Source organism: Amblyraja radiata, chromosome 34, assembly GCF_010909765.2.
Source record: "Amblyraja radiata isolate CabotCenter1 chromosome 34, sAmbRad1.1.pri, whole genome shotgun sequence".
Classification (NCBI taxonomy): Eukaryota; Metazoa; Chordata; class Chondrichthyes; order Rajiformes; family Rajidae; genus Amblyraja; species Amblyraja radiata.
The window spans coordinates 7,689,696-7,710,932 of NC_045989.1; the positions used below are offsets into that span (position 1 = coordinate 7,689,696).

Here is a 21,237-nt window from a genome sequence, read left to right on the forward strand (position 1 = left end):
CTCAATATATATACCCTACCAAAGGGAAGCAAGATTCAATTCCATTTACAGCTGGAATCGGTGCAAGGAAAACCGTTATTCTTTTGGTAAGAAATATTTTATTCCTGCCTACGTATACATATCTTTCTGTTTTAATTCTCAACCCATTGCCGGGCAGTTATTTGTGGGGAAATGGTGCTTCTGCCAAACGGATTGACTGCAAAGGAATAGGTAATCATGCTTCATCTTCATCACCAAATCACTTGGAATTCAATTCAAATTCAACATTTAGCCATATCACTCATACACCCAGTATCAAAACACAATATATGCCACATATGCACACAAAGCCTCTATTTCTGAACCATCCAAATCATGCAACAATGATTGCAAAAAGCATAGTGCCACTGAATACTGTCAGAATAAGAAAATGGAAGTTGGAAAAAACCAAACCAGCAGATAATTCACAAAACATACATAAGTATAAAGAGAAGACAATGAAATCTCAAACAATTAAGTGAATTAAGTAATCATGGTGATGATAAAAAAATATGTTGCTATTAAGCAAACCTCTAAGACATGAGTTAAACTTGCCCTTTGAAGGCAAGTAGCACACTTTCGGAAAACATCAATGATCTGGTTAACTTCTAAAGATCCATGGGAATGGATAGGTTTAAAATCACCATTATTTGATCGCCGTCGCATTCATTAATTGTACCTCGCCCGAGAGGTTGGGTGGGGTGGGATATGAGGGAATCTGGTGTTGGTGGGAGCCAATAATTTAAACCCCCTCCCCAACTCCACCCAAGTGATGTTTTTGTCACAGGTGGCAGCCCAAGAGCTTGGTGGGGCTTTTCTCTCTGCAGCTGTAAAGTGTGAAAATCATCAGTGGTGTTTATGGAGGGGTTATTCTTCTTTAACTGCACCAACCTTCTCCTCCTCCTTCCCCCTCCATACAACCTAACCAATGGGCAGGAGTTCCTTTCAATAGAAAATGTGCAGTCCCCAAACAAATTTGTATCCCCGTTGTCAGGAAATCTAGAAGTCAGCATCCATAATACGAGGTGATTTCCTCCATTTTTGCGTACTCAAATATCTTGCAATCTGATTAAGCAATCTCTACCATTAACAAATTAGGACATTCTTGGTGAATCTGCCAGCGCTTTCAACGTGCAAGCAATCTTCACAACCTTGTCCTTCTCAATTGTCATGACACAAACAAAGCTCCCTTCACCTAATTTTCCACAAGTTCAATGGCATCGTGTAATGACGATCCAGGGTTTCTCCACTTACCACACATAGAAGAAAAAATATCCTTCACATTAAGTACTCTGAAGATAATGAAAGTGAGCTGGTTATGAAGACACTCATTGCAACTAGTCACCTGCCCCAATTAAAGGCAGTGCAACACAAACTAACTTTAAACTCAGGAACCATCAACCTGTCGACAATTTCTTAAAGGCTATGTAATGATGACACCAACGCCCGAGGTATGCAAGGTGATTTTATTTATATTTATTTTTAAACAAGCATCATCTGGAGGAATGCCTATATCTGCATCCGTTTTGAGGTGAGGAATTTGGCAGATCCAGGAAAGCTGCATATTGGTGAAGGTCAACTTTGGAATGCCAATACTTTGCCTCAATGGAAAACACAGATGTTCCATTCCAAATATTGCACCACCATGGACAATGATCTTCCCTTCTCTGAAGCACAGCTGGAAGGAATCAATGTCTGCTTGCAGTTAATGACTTATTTGAGAATATTTGAAGATAGAATGTCCTGGAGGGAACTCAATCATCCAGGTGTATGGATGGCCTGTTTCAATGGCCAATTTCCGTATTGCTGGAAAGTTTTTACAACGGGAAAAGTAAACTAAAGGACTCTCTTTCCATCAAAAAGCTGTTCCTCCCACCCCAAAGTAGAGATGACCAAGATGGATGGGCAACAATCTTTCAGGCAAACTCAGAGGTCATCCAGAAATCCACATAAGGAATTACAATAAAGCCCATGTAAATAGGGGTATAGAGGGCAATCCCTTGAAGGTCAATGGTGACAATGGTTCACGTCACCATGTGGACCATGGCAGTGGTCTTAGTAGGTCAAGAGTTCTATAGTGTTCCCAAGGGCAATCTTAGCATGGCAGTAATGGAAAATCAAACCTCAGGTGACCACCCAAGAGATCAGCCAAATTTGAAACCCAAAAATGGCCATGGTGGACATGTTTCACGTAAATTCGCAAAAATAAACATGTATTCACACTTAAATTGAAAACACCGAAAGTTCAATTCAATATTAATTTCTTAACAAACTATTAAACAGTCCATCCTTTTGTAAATGATCTGTAGTCTCAATATACCTTGAGCGGGTGATGTGATGGCAGGTAGGAAAATCTTCAATGATTGTATTAGAAACAGTAAATAAATATCAGTTTAAAAAAATCCTTTAAAGGATGGTTAAATTAAAAAGTCTCAAATCAAAACTAAATGCAATTCAAATATTTCAATTGACAGTCACAGAAACTGTCAGATTAATTATTTTTGTTTTAAAGATACAAATTCACAACAAAATATTCTGTATCCAGGTTAACATCTTTCCTATTAAAACTACCACCTGTAGCCAGGTGTCTAGGAGGCAACAATATCCATTGACCTGTCAAAAGTTCAACAATTAATAAAAAGTTTTGTGATCTTTCAAAGTAAAGCTTCAATTTATTTGAGAAATGTATTTTATGTTTTGCAGTATGGATGCATCTACCACATGTCTTGAAAGAAACATACACAGATTATACATATAACATGAGGGGTATAAGAAGATGTGAAGTAATTAAAACAATTAAAAAGAGTTAAAAAGTTTTAAAAGGGGACATTCAAGACACTAAATTATTTTCCAGAAAGGCTAAAACCTTTTTAGTAGCACGGGGGCATGGATGCATGGTACAAGAAGCCGAAGTATATAGTATGTACCATATTATTTCAATTCAGCAGATAGGGATACCAATATGGTAAACGTTTCACCAAATTGTGTTAAAATTTACAAAATACCCGAAGACATAAAGTGAAATGGTATGGTGGGGATAAAAATAGAGACCCAGAAGCAACTTTCCAACAGGGATTTCTTAATTTATCTATAAATATGAATTTTTTTTCATTCATGCAACTTTTTCTTGTGTATTATTTACTACAATTTACTTCTATGGTTTACTATGGACACCAAATCCTCAAGTTCTCAAAGCCGTCTGCATTGTCAGTAAAATGGTGCATTGCAGCAACAGCAATCACAAGGTCATCTTACTCCAGCAACATGAACGGAAAGAATATATTCGGTGAAATAATATAAAATAAACGATAAAGGAGGATCGACGGCCTTGCAATGTATTTCCATTGCTGAATATAGGCCCAAATGGCATATCATAAGTTGGGGGAAACTGCGATCAAAAAAACAGGGTGGGGCTTTTAGGAATCTCAAGGTCATCGATTAAAGATTTGGCCGAAAGGGTGAAAAATTGCTTGAGAGATCGAGGGGGGGTAAGCATAGATAGGAAGGTAAACAATGTTCAAACCCCCAAAATAACAGGGCATGGGAAGCTGGAGAGGGAGACACACACACACGCACGCACATTGAGAGCTCCTACCTGGAAGCATTGCTGTGCTCAGATCCGTCGTCTTCTGGGTCTTTGCCCTCGCTGGACATGGTGTTGGGGCCAGGGGAGTTTGGGGGCTCGGTTTTGTCCTGGGCTACACGTGGATGGGTAGCGATGGAGCGCCGTGGAGCCCTGTCAAACTCGCGGCGAGCGAGCAAGTCCGCCGGATTCAGCAGCTGCCCGCTGCTCGACTTGCAAAACCCTGACGCAGCAGCCACATTGTTTAAGCACTCGATACCATTGTCGCACTCCGACAAGCTCTACACAAAAACAGCCCGGTTAAAAACACAGAAAAACAACAAACGAACAGGTACATTTCTCTAAAAGCCATGCCAAGAAATTGCCATGCCTGAAACTTAACGCATCAAATAAAAAGTCACCCCGAATCCACACAATTAATTGTAACTACGCAATCGCCGACTAACCTCCTTTATATTAAATATTTTATTCAAAATAAACATTTTGGCGAGTAAAATTACTGTAAACATACCTGTTCCATGTAGAGCTGGGCGCAAGCTAGTCCCCGCACCGTCGACTAAAAACTTAGCCAAATCGAAACCGATTCCTTTCTTTTTCTCAAAGCCTCCAAAAAGTCGAAGAGTTGGAAAAAATCATGTCTCGCTTCTTTTCCTTTTTGATCCCGGCTTTTTAAAAAAAACCATACACTGGGGTGGAAAGGAAAAGCGCACAAAAGTCGCTCAAAAATGGAGGTGCGCCATGACTGCAAAGCTCAAAAACAACGACACCAGCTTGCCGGAAAAAGAGAGGAAAAAAAAAATCACAAACACACAGAGCCACAGAGGAGAAAAAAAAAATAAGGGTGATTTAGAAAAATATATAAACACTTGGGGGTGCTGGGGTGTCTGTGCAATCCCAGGTCTGGGGTGACTCCTGCCTGGGAGTTTTTTTTTTGCACAGAGAGGAGGCGCAGTCTGGCTTGCAGTGGTGGAAGTTGGTGAAAAGTTGCATTAGGTGTACTGGAAGTGCAGTGAATCTCACGCAACCGCCGCCGCCATGTAGCTTCTTCACACACAGGCGCCCGGGCTCCCTTTGATTGACAGCAACGACGCTGCGAAATAATTGCAACATTTTCCTCCCCTCCCTCCTTCCCTCCCTCCCTGGACTCAGGTGGTGGACCAAGGCTTTAGACCCACCCCTTGCCCCACAGCAGAAACACACAGACCCATTGGGGGGGGGAAGGGGGAGGGAGTTGTGCATGCATGCCTTTGGACCTGTTCTCACCCCCCTAAGGGAGACCCTTGCTCCAACCCCCCCCCCCCCCCCCCCCAACCCCAGTTGGGGTTCCCCCAAGCAAATCTCCTTTGTCGTTTCCCCCTCTATTCTTCCAACAATTAAAACACATCCATGGTTAGGGAGAGAAAAAATAGTTCCTCCCGTGGACGGAAATGGCTTTACAAGGATTATTTTCTTCATGAAGATAATATGGAGGGAGGAGGGAATGGAATTTAAACATAGGGGGAAGGGAGCTGCTTCAATTTAACTCGTGATCAAGTCACATGGAGTCCCTGTTCTCAAAGGATTGGCCATTTTTAATCAATGGTTAAGAATTCCATGTTTTACCATTGTGTTTACCCGAGAAATAATTTAGACTTTCTTCTGTTTTCTTACTGTCGCCATTTCCTCAAAAAGGTTATTTTTTCTACTCTCCCCCCTCCAAAAATATTCCAATTAATATTTCCGAAAGTTTCAAAATCCCAATGATGCAGGGTAAATGGGAGAGAATTGAAGCAAAGAATTCCAATCTGTTGTCCATTATTTAACACAGCAAACAGCCATTGGGTTTAAGTGCCAAAATAACCTTTATCCAACATGGTCACATATTTAAATCCAACACAATTAGAGTTTAACATGCAATGGCATGCCGAGTCCATTCTCGACATTTCTAATGTCAAGACAAATCTCCACAGAGTTAGATTTAGCTCTTAGGGGTAAAGGAATCAAAAGATATGGGGGGGGGGGGGAAAGCAGGAACGGGATACTGATTTTGGATGATCAGCCATACTCGAAGGGCCGAATGGCCTACTTCTGCAACTATTTTCTATGTTTTTATGTAATCATGGTGTAAATTGTCCTGTTGGCATAGAACAACTGTCCATGTCAACTGAGGATGCACCTCAAATCTGGTACATCTTGAAGAATTAGAAGACATGCAAGGCATCTCTTAAGTCATGTAAAGACTATCCTCCTACCAATTGTATAGCAGATGGAAACCAAGCATGGACAATGAGAACTATGACCGAGGGAAAAGGCATGAAAAGGAAGCTCTCACCATGGGCACCATGGGTATCTCAACATATGTTTCCATTTGCTGAGGTAGACAAAAATGCTGGAGAAACTCAGCGGGTGCAGCAGCATCTATGGAGCGAAGGAAATAGGCAACGTTTCGGGCCAAAACCCTTCTTCAGACTAATGGAAGATGGGGGGGGGGGGGGGGGGGGGGGGGGGGGGAGGAGAAGAAATGAAAAAGGAAGAGGAGCCCGAGGGCTGAGGAAGAGCTGAGAAGGGGAGGAGACAGCAAGGGCTACCGGAAATTGGAGAATTCAATGTTTATGCCGCTAGGGTGCAGACTGCCCAAGGTGCTTGTTTCCCTTTGCTGATCTGATTTGGGATTTCTCAATTTTTGCTCATTCTTCCAACATTGGCAAGTTTCTGTCAATTTGATTTCCATTAAAAAAAGTGGTTTAGCAGAAGAATTTGATAGCATACGAATATTCCAACCAATACTTGGTCTGCCCAATATTCAATGAAGATAATCAATGTGGTCACTTGCATTTGCAAAGTTGGATCTTTTGGAAGGGATCAACAAAGATGATTTATCTTTTCACTTCATTGGTTCTATGGAATTCCCACAGACAGCTCCTCATTATGTTCACAGAAGCCATATTCTCTGAGGAATTTTCTATGGAAGCACAAATGAATATTCCAAAAATACCTTCAAGTCATCAAGATTCCCATTTTCCAATTTCTAAACTCGAACAATTAATTATTCATGAACAGAAATTAAAAGGTGCAAATTAACAACTTTTTGAATGCTACCCAATTATAAATCTCTCCAAGAAAGGCCATTCCAAAATATGATCGTGGAACATTAATGGACAACTTTCAGATTGATTTTAGGTAACAGTTTGAGAGCACCAAGTTGGTTGAAAAAAATCCAAGTAGAAACCACATTTTTCAACACAGTATTTTCCCAAATATCATAAATAATGTAGCTTAGAGTAGATACAATTGGCAATTTTTTTCTTTGTTGCTTATTTAGAACATTTATAATTTTGCATGTACTAATTCCATTAACATAAGCAAATCCAGAGAGCAAGTTTAAGTAGAAAATATTTTAATTTTCTCCCCATATACATTGTGCCACTCAAGGTTTGATACATCTTAAATTCAAGCCAAATTAATATAAAAGACCAGAAACACATTTCAAAATCCAAATTGATGTAATGTCAAGCAGCAAACCAAATTGATAAGACACATCTTCATCAAAAATCAAAAGGTTATAACATTAAATACAGTGCACTTTTAAATAATTCTCAGCCAAATTCATTGAAATCCATCATGTCAATAACAATTATACATTGCTTCGAGGTCAGTAGCAGGATTTAGCAACATAATATTCCAATAAGTCACATGATTAATTCCTGTACACATTACATATTCCTGCATTGCAAGATTTAAACAAAAATTCACTTCATAGGCCAAACAATTGGGAATGCCCCGACGTTGTGAAACACTGTATACAAGTGCAAGTATTTATTTTCAGGTATTAACACCTAGTAGCTTTATTGGGTTTTACCTTTTCCTTCCAATGGTGCTCATTGCATTCCCTTCCAAGAAAGAAGCAATTTTAACCTACTTCAACCCCAAATTTGTTTCACAAGGCAAGTACCATTCACCATAAACCATTCTCAAAACATTACCTATGGTGCAAGCTATTCACCCTCTTATGCCTGATCTGACATTGATTATTACCATGGCTGGTCTTGTACCACAGCTCATTTTCCTCACTAAACCCTAGATTATGTAATTCCTCCATCATTGAAAATCTATTGAGCTCTCTTGAATATAATCAGCAACCAAGCGTCCACGGCTTCTTGGTAGTGAATTCCAAAATTAATTCAATTAATTCAATTCAATTTTAATTTCATACACAACTTCCACAAAACTCAAGTTAACCTTGCAACCTCAACACTTATTCATAGACAATAACACTCAATTATCTTTAATCTTACAGCAACAGACTAGTACAAATTCATAAAGATTAAATCAATTTAATAAAATCTTTGTTATACTTGGAGCAATACCATGATATATATGGGTCTTTTCAAGATGGAGGTGTTTACTGTTTCATTAACTGGTGACACAATTTACTCTACAAACAGACTTTTTTTTTAAATTAAAGAAAATCTATGAAATAAATTGCTAAATCAGAACTCGAGCAGTTTCAAGTTCGAAGGGATACAAAATGCCACTCGGGTAAAATAAAAAGTTGTCACTCAAAATAACCGAATTCAAGAATATTAATTTCAATATTCTATCTCTTATGGGGCAAACAATACTATTGTACTTCCATGCACAAGTTGCCAAGCATTCTACTTCAATGTTCAAAAATGTATTCATATACACAGAAATATGAAAAAGGCTTCAGGCAACATGCAAATTCCAATGAAAAATGAATCTAGTCATCCTCCCCTGGAATGATCACAAACCCATAACCTCAAATGGATATTAAGTGGGGTCATTACAACAATTTCACATAATTTCCAAGTCGGCATATAGGATTTTTAGATTTAAGGAAAATTAGTATTGGTTCACATTTTGTACCCAACATTTGGCAGTACTCTGCTCAAAGTCAGAGATCCAAATAAAAACATGAATTGATCCAATTTAAGCTCAACTGAAAACTGACATTACAAGGACAAAAGCACTGAAGAACACTACTACAATCAGCCAGGAAGCCAGGTTGCTTGGCCAGATTGCTCCAATACATTTTTAACTTTGGTCAACAAGTATTTCATAAACTATTTCAATATTAGCACTTACAAAGATACAGACTCATCGACTCAAGTCATTTCTATTATAACACCACTGACAACCATGTTTCGTTGGAAGGGTGAGCAGGGAGTATGGAGCAGAAAGATACAACAAAATAACACCAGGCTTTCTAGGCTGTAAACAGGCAACTAACAGAAAAGTCATTGGATATAGTGGATACTATCTGTACCAAAACAGGGATGAAACAGTTTTCATTTGTTGAGCTGAAAGTGCAACAACAAATTATTGGCTGTTCAAATCCAATGGCTTTTCCTATACCACATGAAAAAACTAAAACATAATTTAATGCAAGGACACAATACACAATTAATGTTGAAATAAAACAGATTTATTTTCAAAGTTATACACTGTACATTGTCAAAATAAATATTACAATTTAAATCATTCCATGTTGCATTTAATGGGGATTTTGTTAATTACAAATGGTAATTAAAGTATTGTTTTGTAACAACACACTGGGTAAAACCAGTCAATTTAATTCATTATAATATTATTTTCCCTCAACGGGCTGCGATGTATCAATTATTCCAGTTAGCAACACATTCTAAACATCGACAATCATTTCTTGATTCATGCGAGGGCTTATTTCTTAGGCTACAGCTGCACAAGTCAAAGAATTCCAATAACTATCAGATCAGTCTATCATTTCCCAAGTGGCAAAGCATTCGATAGTCCACTTCCTTTATGTGCAAACAAGTCAAAGACAAGCCAGGCGCCATCTTGGTGCAATACTGGTGATCTCCACTTCTCAATATCCTCATTTGAAAGGTTTCTTTACAAGAAAGAGAAAATCTTGATGTTCATATGATATAGGCAATGCAATGAAAACACGTTCAAAACCATTATGACAACACATACAGTGCCCTCCATAATGTCTGGGACAAAGACCCATTATTTAATTATTTGTCTCTGTACTCCACAATCTGAGATTTGTAAAAGAAAAAAAATAATCACATGTGGTTAAAGTGCACATTGTCAGATTTTAATAAAGGCCAATTTTATACATTTTGGTTTCACCACGTAGAAATGACAGCAGTGTTTATACATAGTCCCCAATTTCAGGACACCATAATGTTTGGGACACAGCAAAGTCATGTAAATGAAAGTAGTCATGTTTAGTATTTTGTTGCATATCCTTTGCATGCAATTGAAGCTGGCAATTGCATGCTTGAAATCTGCGATTCATTGATATCACCAATTGCTGGGTGTCTTCTCTGGCGATGCTCTGCCAGGCCATGTAGCTTCGCCCTCGGGCTCCTCCTCCTCCCTTTTTCCTTCCTTCTCCCCCCCCCCCCATCAGTCTGAAGAAGGGTTTCGGCCCGAAACGTCGCCTATTTCCTTCGCTCCATAGATGCTGCTGCACCCGCTGAGTTTCTCCAGCATTTTTGTGTACCTTCGATCTTCCAGCATCTGCAGTTCCTTCTTGAACATCTTTAGCTTATGCTTGTTTTGGGGGGTAGTCCCCTTCAGTTTTCTCTTCAGCATATAAAAGGCATGCTCAATTGGGTTCAGATTGGGTGATTGACTTGGCCACTCAAGAATTGACCAATTTTAACTTTGAAAAACTCCTTTGTTGCTTTAGCAGTATGTTTGGGAACATTGTCTTGCTGTAGAATGAACTGCTGGCCAATGAGTTTTGAGGCATTTGTTTGAACTTGAGCAGATAGGATGTGTCTATATACTTCAGAATTCATTATGCTACTACCATCAGCAGTTATATCATGAATGAAGATAAGTGAGCCAGTGCCTTCAGCAGCCATACATGCCTAGGCCATAACACCCCCACCACCGTGTTTCAGACGAGGTGGTATGCTTTGGATCTTGGGCAGTTCCTTCTCTCCTCCAGACTTCCACTCTGATATAATTTAATCTACGTCTCATCTGTCCACAAGACATTTTTCCAGAACTGTGGTTGCTCCTTTAAGTACTTCTTGGCAAACTAACCTGGCCATCCTATTTTTGCAGTTAACCAGTGGTTTGCATCTTGCAGTATAGCCTCTGTATTTCTGTTCATTAAGTCTTCTGCGGACAGTCATCATTGACAATTCCACTCCTGACTCCTGAAGAATGTTTCTGATCTGTCGGACAGGTGTTTGGGGATTTTTCTTTATTAGAGAGAACTCTTCTGTCATCAGCTGTGGAGGTCTTCCTTGCCTGCCAGTCCCTTAGCGATTAGTAAGCTCACCAGTGCTCTCTTTCTTCTTAATGATGTTCCAAACAGTTGATTTTGGTAAGCCTAAGGTTTGGTTAATGTCTCTAACAGTTTTGTTCTTGATTCTCGTCTCATAATGGCTTCTTTGACATTCATTGGCACAACTTTGGTCCTCATGTTGATAAACAGCAATAAAAGTTTCCAAAGGTGATGGAAAGACTGGAGGAAAGATTAGGTGCTGAGAGCTATCTTATACGTGCATTGAGGCAATTAAACACACCTGGACAAACGCCTGTGAAGCCATGTGTCCCAAACATTATGGTTCCCTGAAATCGGGGGGACTATGTATAAACACAGCCAAAATTTCTACATGGTGAAACCAAAATGTATAAAAATGGCCTTTAATAAAATCTGACAATGTACATTTTAGCCATATATGATTTTTCCATTACAAATCTCAAATTGTGAAGTAGCGAGGCAAATAACTAAATGATGGGTCTTTGTCCCAAACATTATGGAGGGCACTGTGGATGACACCACATTCCACATAAAGAACAAGTTCCATATTTTCTGGGTGGTACAGGATGTTATTTTATAATCTGATTGAGCTGAACTTTGTTTTTTGTTTGTAATTAACAGATCCAAAGTGTTATATGAATTAAAAAATTTCCACCATCATCAAATAATCAAACATCTTACCTTTTATGGTCTTCCACATTTAAACTATTTCATACATATTAATATTCAAAATTTAATAATACTTAAATTCATTACAGATCAACCAAGAATGAACTGAACACAGTAAACACTTCATAATCCATTGATCACATAACATAACATCTTAACACATTATGGCAACCACAAACATCTATGCATTTGTTAACCAAATATGAATATATCTGGGGGGAAAGCAGCACATTTCTGACCAGATCAATGGGATGCAAACAAGGTCATATCTGACATGAATTCCAGCTTATCTTAAACCAATTACTTCGTGGCAAATCAGAAATATGAACACAAGGAAAAAAGGTGGCATTTAAAAAAAGTGCCCTATTTTTCAGATTTACCTGCCCAGAAACTCATCCGCATCTGTGCAGAATGGCAAAAACTAGATCTCGTGATTTAATCAAATAATGGTGATTTGCATGCTTGTTAGACACAGTGAAAGGTGATTGATTGGTTCTACATCACCAAGTTAGAAAAAACTATCTTGATTGAAAGATTTATTGCAGTTGCAACATGATCTGCCAACAGCATAATTCAACGTACTAACCAGAATAACATCCAGATATTGATACAATTTCACTGTATTACTGGTTACAAAGTGAATTTTAGTTGCATTTGGCAAACTTCCAAACACAATATTCAAGTTTTGTTTTGGAGGGGTGAAACAGGATGCAGCAAGCGACAAGGGAAAATATTCCCTTTATTTTATTTTCATTCCAAACAGAAGCCAGCTGTTTTTCAGAATTCCGTCAAAGCTTCTTTAAAACCAGGGGTAAATAGAAATGGAAACGAAAACATAGCAAGCTCAATCAATCTTCAGTATACATTCTTGGGAGCCTGGCTTCCCCTCACCAAAACCCATTGCGACTTGGATTTGGACTTCTATGGACAACATTGTTCTATAGAGTTTACACTGTTGCTTCAATGCACTAATCATCCTACTGGATATGACTGGAAAATACAGCATTTAATGTCCACTTTCAACTGTCCCAGTAATTAATAATTAAGACAATTAATGGTTGAACACATTAAATCTGGCGTCATTTATAGGATGCAGCATACAACGATGGTACATTTAAATGCTTGTTATGGCACATCTGTAGAACTCACAACTTCTGCCGATGTGCCGTAGAAAGCATTTTATTGGGATGCATCACAGTATTGCTTGCGAATAGCTAAATCCAAGACCACAAGAAATTGCAGAGAATTGAGGACTCAGTCCAGACCATCACAAAAAACAACCTCCCTTCCATCGACTCCATCTGCACTTCACCTCAGCAAGGCCACCAGCTTAATCAAGGATGAGTCTCAGCCCCCTTCACTCCCTCTTCTTACCTCTCCCACCATCAAAAGGTACAGAATTGTAAAAACGCATACCTCCAGATTAAAGGACAGTTGCTTCCCAGCTATTATCAGACAACTGAACCATCCTATCACCAACTAGAGAGCGATCCGAAGATACCATCTACCTCATTGGAGACCCTCAGACAATCTATAAATTTGACTTTGCCTTGCTCTGAACATGATTCCCTTATCATGTATCTGTACACTGTGGACATCTCAATTGCAATTATGTATTGTCTTTCCGCTGACTGGATAGCACGCAACAAAAAGCATTTCACTATACCCTTGATACATGTGGCGGTAAACTAAATGTGAAACAAGTTTTACGATAGTCTAGTCACCTCATGTCATCACTATTACAAACCTTAATCAAAACTAGATATTGTTCATACACGCACAAATGGAAACAGTGGCAGGACATTTAAACTTGAAGGGTCTCGATCCAAAACATCACCCATTCCTTCTCTCCAGAGTTGCTGCCTGTCCTGCTGAGATAATCCAGCGTTTGGTGTTTATCTTCCATTTAAACTTGAAGCCTGTTCCACCAATCAACATGATCCAGATATATCTCCACGTATAGCTTGGCTCCTCTAGCCTAAAGAAAGCCTCCTTAAATAAATGTAATGATTTGGATTCAACTATCTTCAGTGGTAGAGAATTCCACAAGTTTAATCACATTCGTTGACAAGCTTTTCATCTTCATCGGCTCAAATCCTTACATTGCGAGCCCTGACCCTGGGCTACTTGACCTTCAAGAGCATCCTTCCAGCAACTGATCTGGCCAGTGCTGTTAAAATGATGTAGGTGTCTACCATAGCCCCTCTCAGAATTCAAACTCTAGTGAATACAAGCCCAATTGAGCCACTCTCTTTTCATATCAGTCAAGCCTGCAGGTAAGAAGATCTGAACCGTGCATAATTCTCAAGGCGCATCTCACCAAGGTACTGTACAATTGCAGCAAGATATCCCTGGTTTTATAATCTAATCTTCTTGCAATTTAGGCCTTCTTAATTACCTGCATACTGACTTTCAGTGACTGGTGCAGAAGGACATCCGGGTCTTGTTGCACCTCTCCCTTTTCCAATCGATCGATTCAGATAATATACCTTACTGTTATTACCAAAGTAGAAGAGCTCAAATTTATCTACATTAAACCACGCCTGCTATGTATCTGCTCATGTCCTGAACGTGTCCAAATCAACCTGGACTTCTCTACAATCACCCTCCTACCCAACTGAATAAAGCCTGCCAATTCAGATATATTACAATTAATCTGTTCATCCAAGATCAATAATGTTCGGTGAATACCTGGCACTGATCTCTGTGGCACCCCACTTGTTAGCCACCCACTCAAAGACCTAATTAGTCCCACTTTCGACTTTCACTGTTATTAAACAACTTTCAGTAAATTGATACTGTGATATACATACGATCCTTCAAAATTTCATCAATCCAAGTGCTGTAATTATTATTCACTAATTTTATGGCCACTTCTGACATTTGCTCCAATTAAGGGAATACATAGAGAACAATTTAACATGACTAATGGATCTTTAAACAAGTTGCGTGCAGTAAATCATGCGAGTGTGGACGCCTGGAGCAAGGTACACAATGGCAGGCACAAGTGAAAAATTCCACTGTAGTCAAAGTGCCACTTCCCTTTTGAATCAATGTTAACTAAATTAACCCTTTTAACTTGCAAGTTAGCACAGGTCACCGGGAGATTGCAAAAGAGAGTGAGGACATACTGAAGTATGTTCACTTTCTTCACTCTCGCTTTTGGAATGCACAACTAGGTTAACTCATTATTGTCAACACTACTGTCAGAGTGGCATTGTTGCTGCCTCAACAATTACTGCTCACATACCAAGTATACACAGCTTCAGTTGCCATTCCTCAACAATCAGCATTTTAAAATGTATAGAACTATATACTGCATCTGGAGTATGGAGTTGCTAACTTTGATCAAAAGATGGATATTTACGTTGCAAAGAGTTTATTCCATAGCCTTTAGAATTCTACAAACTTAACCTTTCGTTCTGTGCTCTATGTCTGCAAAAATCACAGAAAATCCCACTTTGTTCACGATGACCATTTAAAAAAAAGCTAAAGGTGAATCCCACATTTCACCTCTATATCTGCAGCGCGAGGTCACAGCAGTTTCCCCCAAGTATTTTCCGAGCTCCACATCAACACAAAAAATGGCCAGAACAACTCTCCTCCAGAACAAAATTTTTCCTCAACTTTAATCCTAGGACTAACTACTAATCTATGTCACTAATTATTAACATTTCTGTTTAAAGCAATTAGTCCTTTCTGTTCAGTCTATTCAAGCCTCTCACATTTTACGTACTTGATTAAATGCTCCCTCGACCTCTTTTGTTCCAAACAACTAGGGCCTGGCTATTTTTTCCCCCAACTCATTCTCTGGCAGCAGACAGGTAAATAGCTTCTGAATTCCCTTTGGAACCAATGCATTTTTTTCCATAATACTACCAGAACCAAACCATTTTCCTTGCTATGCATGGTCCCTACTTGGGTTAGTTTCCACCACCTCTTTCTAGTCCTGAATGTGGAAGACCAATACGTTGAAGCCGAGCAACTCATCAAGGACTGACTATCTTTAGTCAAAGGGTGGTGAAGGCTGTGGAGGCCATCAATTGATATTTTTAAGACAGGGATTGATAGATTCTTAATTAATATGGGTTATGGGGAGAATGGGATTGAGAGGGAAAGAAATGATTGAATGGCGGAATGGCCTTGATGGGCTGAATATCCTAATTCTGCTCATATCACTTATGACTAGGTGAATGAGCCAAATGGCATTGACTCCTCTATTAAATTCGGCAGATAACACAGTTTTTCAGTAAACCATGTTTTCTTTACTATATACTTTCTTCTCATGGATCAAGAGAGCACTTGCTTGAGGGAGAGGAAGTACTTTTAAAGAAAAAGGCTTTACACTGAAGAGGACAGTGCAATAGACAACCAGGTGGATATATTTTAGGAAATAAAGAACTGAGCAGGTAATAGCACCAATGAAGGGTTAAAAATAAAACACGTTTGGGCTGGCTTTTGTGCTATGTTTGGGGTTAAAGTTGCAGAGTTACAATACAATATCATAGTTAAGAAGGCAAACTGGAAATAATGGGATGAACCCCATGGAGCTGAGAAAATATTAAATGTTTAGCCATTTTATAATTACGACTTTGATAGAATAAAACAACTTTTACAGTGAGTCAAAGGCAAATGGACACAATTTTGATAAAGGCAAAGGGTATCTGGTCAAATCAATTTTAGATGGATCACTGCAACAACACAAAGTGGTTTGATACAAGGAATTGAGACAAAGACCATTGTTCCTTCATAGGTAAAACCTGCAGAGAAAAATATAACAAAGAAAAAAACTGTCCCTGATGAGGGCATCCACTGTCAAACCAGTCGGTGTACATATCTGTAGTTCTATAGTCAGACTATAATTAGAACCTAATGGGTTCACAGCAAAACAAAATGAACAACCCATTTGTACTTACAGCACATAAGTACAAAGGACTCTTTGAACAATGCCACATCAAATGAAACAGATGAATACCATTGCAAAAACACTAACTGGAAATCATGGGTCAAATTTCACACTTAATGGTTCACCAACTACTCTGTTCCAAGCTGAGCAATAATTTCCTTACGATAAGGTTTTAAAGCAAAAAAATAATTTTAATTATGAAAAACACCAAGGCAGCATTAACAGACATTAAAAAGCCATGTTTAGAAATTTTGTCATGTGTGGAGAGGAGAAGAATTAGTTGATCCAGCAATTGGGCAGAATGGACAAAGATCTGAGACCTGCGTGAACAAACAAAGTGAAAGCAACGAACACGAGGTAGAAAATGAATAAACAGATCATAACAAGTAAAAGCAGCCAGAGCCCCTCAAGTCAATAAGATTACAGACAATAAGATTACTGTCGTCCTGCTCGTTATCATCTTTCCCACAGCCAACAATCGACCATAGTGGGCTCCACCTTTCCTTGATCATCCTTGCTGGCTTTGATTCATTCTTTTGCACATCTTTCATTCATTTGTTCTATGTACGTTTTCAAATCTCTGGTTTCCCTCTCCCGACTCAGTCTGAAGGGTCTCGACCTATTCCTTTTCTCCAAAGATGCTGCCTGACCCGCTGAGTTACTCCATCTCTGTGTCTATCTTCAGTGTAAACCAGCATCTGCAGTTTCTTCCAACACAAGATCACAATTGACCTTGTATCCTATTCATTTCTCGTATCCCTCAATTCTTAGTGAGAAAAATTCTTAGCCTTAAAATATTCCGAATCCACAATCCTCCCATGAGGAGAATTAGGTAACAAAAAAACCTCACGTCATTGCCAATAGTCATTATCTAAAGAAAATAGCTTCCAGCAATCGCTCGCGGAATCGTGTATCTCATTCGTCTGCGGCCCATGGAGTCTTTGTTAATTATTCTCTCCTCATAAAACAAAATCTTACCTCAGAATTAATCTAGCCAATCAATATCAACATATCATACCAACTCTCTTCCAATCAATATCAACATATTATTTGCCTTCCAGATTGCTACTGTACCCGAATATTAATTGTTTTGCATTTCATGAACCAGCACACCAAGATCCTTCTGCACCTGAATCCTCAATTTGGTCCCCCCCCCCCATTCCAATGTTCAAATCAAACCTCACATTTTCTATATTGAGCTCCAACCACCACTACCATGGCCATTTGCTTAATATGCACATTGCTGGATTTCCCAGCTTTCCTCACAACAAACTTCCCCCCCTAGATTTACACCAATGGCCAATCTGAGTATAATTATTGTCACCTTTCTATCCAAGGTGTTAAAAACTGTGAATAACAGTGGGACCCAATCAGCAATATCTAGAAATGTGTAAAATACCCGATTATTCCCAATCTTTGTGTCCTTCAATCAATCTAAGATGAAGGAGAAAAGGGTTCAAAAATATAAACAAATGAGAGGTGCAGATGTTCCCGTGGTTTTGATGAATTCTGTTTTGCGTGGGACTTCCAGATGAACTCTGCTCATCCTGAGCTACCCTGGTTATAGGGATGGAAATATTTTCAGCTCACAGCCAAGGCAACTCTGACCATTCAAAGATCCAACAATACCATTCCTGGCCCTTAAAAGCAGCTCCAATCTAGTCTGGAGATGGAGGCTTACTAAAGACACAAGTGAAAAATAGGGCTAGTCTGGAATGTACTTCCGAGGACTGACAGACCAACTGACTATATTTAACTGAAACAAGGAGATTGCGAAGCCAAAAATAGCACCATGTTGAACATTGCTCACACCTGATGTTTGGAAATAGTTTCTTTTTTATGGGTTGACAAAAATGCTGGAGAAACTCAGCGGGTGCGGCAGCATCTATGGAGCAAAGGAAATAGGCAACGTTTCGGGCCTATAACATCAACTCTCTCTCCAAATTCAGAGTTCAGAGATACCTCTACAATGCCACAGTTCTTCAGTACTATCAAAGGCTTTGGCTTTTGGACCTGGAGCAACTGTTTTGGGCGAACGTGTAAGATCCAGTGATGATATTACAAGGTGATAAGAACCCCTACAGATATCATTATTAACAATACTATGTCAATCCACACCACCAGAATCAAATCTCAGGTCTTTGATTGCTACTCCCAATGACCTAACAATGTTTGACACATCTGCATTTAAACAGCATTACATTTCAAAGATAAAATGCACATAAAGCATCTAGATCCAAGGTTATAAATGTGTTTGCTTTGAAATCAGTTAAATATACAATTTAAGATCATTGTGTTGAGACCTTTCAAGTTTGAAGAATTCTTGCCCCTTCTCTCTTCCAGCTTTCTTCCCATCATCTCCCCCCCCCCCCCACCCCCCACCCCAAACCTGTCTGAAAAATGGTCCTGACCGATGTTCTCCAGAGTTGCTGCCTGGCCCGCTGAGTACCCCTGCACTGTGTCATTTATGCTCCCCAAAGGTTGATACGTAAACTGTACTTAGCCTTCTACCAATGCCATTTGCCAAGATATTTTGCAAGATCAGCTACAGGGTCACAATCTCTTGATCTCTCCTTTGAGGAAATACACCTGGCAACATCATTAGATGATTTTCTTCAACTGCCTCCTCAAATGTAGACAAAATGCTGGGTTAACTCAGCGGGACATGCAGCATCTCTGAAGAGAAGGAATGGGTGACTTTTCGGGTCGAGACCCTTCTTCAGACCCGAAATGTCCCCATTCCTTCTCTCCAGAGATGCTGCCTGTCCTGCTGAGTTACTCCAGCATTTTGTGTCTACCTGCGATTTAAACCAGCATCTGCAGTTTTTTCCTCAAATGTAGAATTCAGCAAAATAATCTACAGAATACCAAGTTTCACATATGCCAATGCATGTTAACATCAGGGGCTACAAGTTCAATTGTGTTATGTCTGGGGTTAGTCCTCCATTGCACAATAGGGCTAAGGAACATTATTTTAAATACAACTTGCACGATATTCACACTTTAAATTTAATAAATGGGAACAGACTCTGGGTTTATTCTGCATATCAGCAAAAGATGGCTCATTTAAAGGTGTCAATTTTGGCCAAATGATGGTACATTTGCCTCAGAAGCAGAAGATTGTAAATTTTGGAATCATTCTTATATCCATGACAAATTACAAGAACAATTGCATTGACGTGATGCCTTTACCATAACAAAACGTTGCTATGCACAAAATATAATCATGTGCCAATGATGATGACACTAAGATAAAAAGACTCGGTGTTGGAATAACTCAGCAGGCCAGGCGGCATCTGGGAGAAGATGGATGGGTGACATTTTGGGTCGAGATCCTTCTTCAGACCCATCTTCAGTTTCGAAGATGGATCTCGAACCTAAACGTCACCCATCTATGCCTTCCAGAGATGCTGCCCAATCTGCTCAGTTACTCCAGCACTTTGTGTCCTTTTGGGTATTAACCGTCATCTGCAGTTCTGTTTCTACGTTGGGATAGATGATAAAAAGGTGTTGAGATGTCTTATAGAACAGAGCTCCAGAACCCAAGGGATTTCCAGAGGTGAGAGCCTTGATAGCCAAATTCAGAGGCACTCATCAGGGGGCAAGAAAAGTAAGGCTTTCTCAAGAGAAAAGTTGGTAGAATGCAGAGGTCTCAGACTTGGGATTAAAAGTGAAGATAAGAGGTGTGGTCAGGGAGGAATTTAAACACGAGGGAAAATGGAGACATTGACAAACCAACATCCAATGAAGTCAGCAAATATAGGAGGATAACAAATGAACAGAACCTCGTGTGTGAAGCAGATCTTTGGAGAAGTTCAATTGCAGAGATTTGAAGATAGGAGGCTAACTAGAAGAGAATTTAAATAGTTGTGCCTGCAGGCAATAGGAAGGATGAGGGATTCATCTGTGGATTGAAGTGGTAGTATTATGGTGGTTGACGGTGTTTCTGGCAGAGGATGTAGCTGGGTGTCATAGTTGCAAACATTTAAGTTCTGCCTGGGATAGGGGAGAGATTCAGTGCTAAAAGAACTGCATTTGTAATTGAAACCCAAGACAATGGCTTCATATTAAGCAATGTTTAACTGAATGGAATTTTGACATCCTAAGCAAAATCACTGTGATGACAAAGCCAGTGGAAGTGTGAAGTGAAATAAATATGGTGAGTGAGCGTTAATAAGAGATGTGGAACATACTTGCTGTCAAGTTACTGAGGGATAGCATATTAAATCAAAAAGCAAATTTAGATGCGTGATGTAGTTCAGAGGTAATGGTATGATGGAACAATTCATCGCGGGACATTCTGTTGCTATGACTGGATGGACGAGAATAAAATCCGGAATAAATGTACTCCTTCCCCGAGACCCAACTAAGGTTAAGAAAATCAAAGGCTGCTAAAATATCAAGGATAACCAGGAAGGATTATGCACTAATCATAAGCAACACCATATGTTATTTGAGACTTAGATGAAGACTTCAAGTATTTAGAAGGCAATAGTTTAATGCAGTACTGACGTAATTCTGCATTATCAGAGAGAGAAAATCTTCCAACCAAGATTGGTAATTAAACCTTCTTTAGATCTCTGAACTGAGTATCCTGAGCAATTCCCCTTCCAAAACTAGCACCATGAAAATAAAATTCCCTGAAAATACATGTTCTACAATGTAGCATCTGTGACAAAGTCAGCTTTTATTGCCAAGTCCTAAACATCTTGTTTGTGAGCAACCTTGTTGAACTGCTGCTGTGCTGTGGAGAAGTATTTTTTGTACAGGAAGGATTCTATTTAGATCCAGCAG

The 21,237-nt window shown here is 39.3% G+C and overlaps 2 protein-coding genes across 15 annotated transcripts in view; both read right to left on the reverse strand.

Annotated features, from left to right (window-relative positions):
- Window positions 1–4,726, reverse strand: part of chd2 (chromodomain helicase DNA binding protein 2) — a 110,604-nt gene extending 105,878 nt beyond the window's left edge. For 6 of the 12 annotated variants that reach the window (XM_033050133.1, XM_033050129.1, XM_033050132.1 and 3 more), the window contains exons 1-2: window positions 4,113–4,721; window positions 3,614–3,882 (exon numbers count right to left, since the gene is read on the reverse strand). In XM_033050133.1, the coding sequence (XP_032906024.1) occupies window positions 3,614–3,882; window positions 4,113–4,121 (278 nt within the window). In that variant the 5' untranslated portion in view covers window positions 4,122–4,721. Of the gene's footprint in view, window positions 1–3,613; window positions 3,883–4,112 lie in introns of all 12 variants that reach the window. The other 6 variants (XR_004416806.1, XR_004416805.1, XR_004416803.1 and 3 more) reach the window with 3 other exon arrangements.
- Window positions 4,727–6,960: 2,234 nt separating this feature from the next.
- Window positions 6,961–21,237, reverse strand: part of ctc1 (CST telomere replication complex component 1) — a 70,412-nt gene continuing 56,135 nt past the window's right edge. For all 3 annotated transcript variants that reach the window (XM_033050311.1, XM_033050309.1, XM_033050312.1), the window contains one exon: window positions 6,961–9,470. In XM_033050311.1, coding sequence (XP_032906202.1) covers window positions 9,328–9,470 — 143 coding nt within the window. In that variant the 3' untranslated portion in view covers window positions 6,961–9,327. The remainder of the gene's footprint in view (window positions 9,471–21,237) is intronic.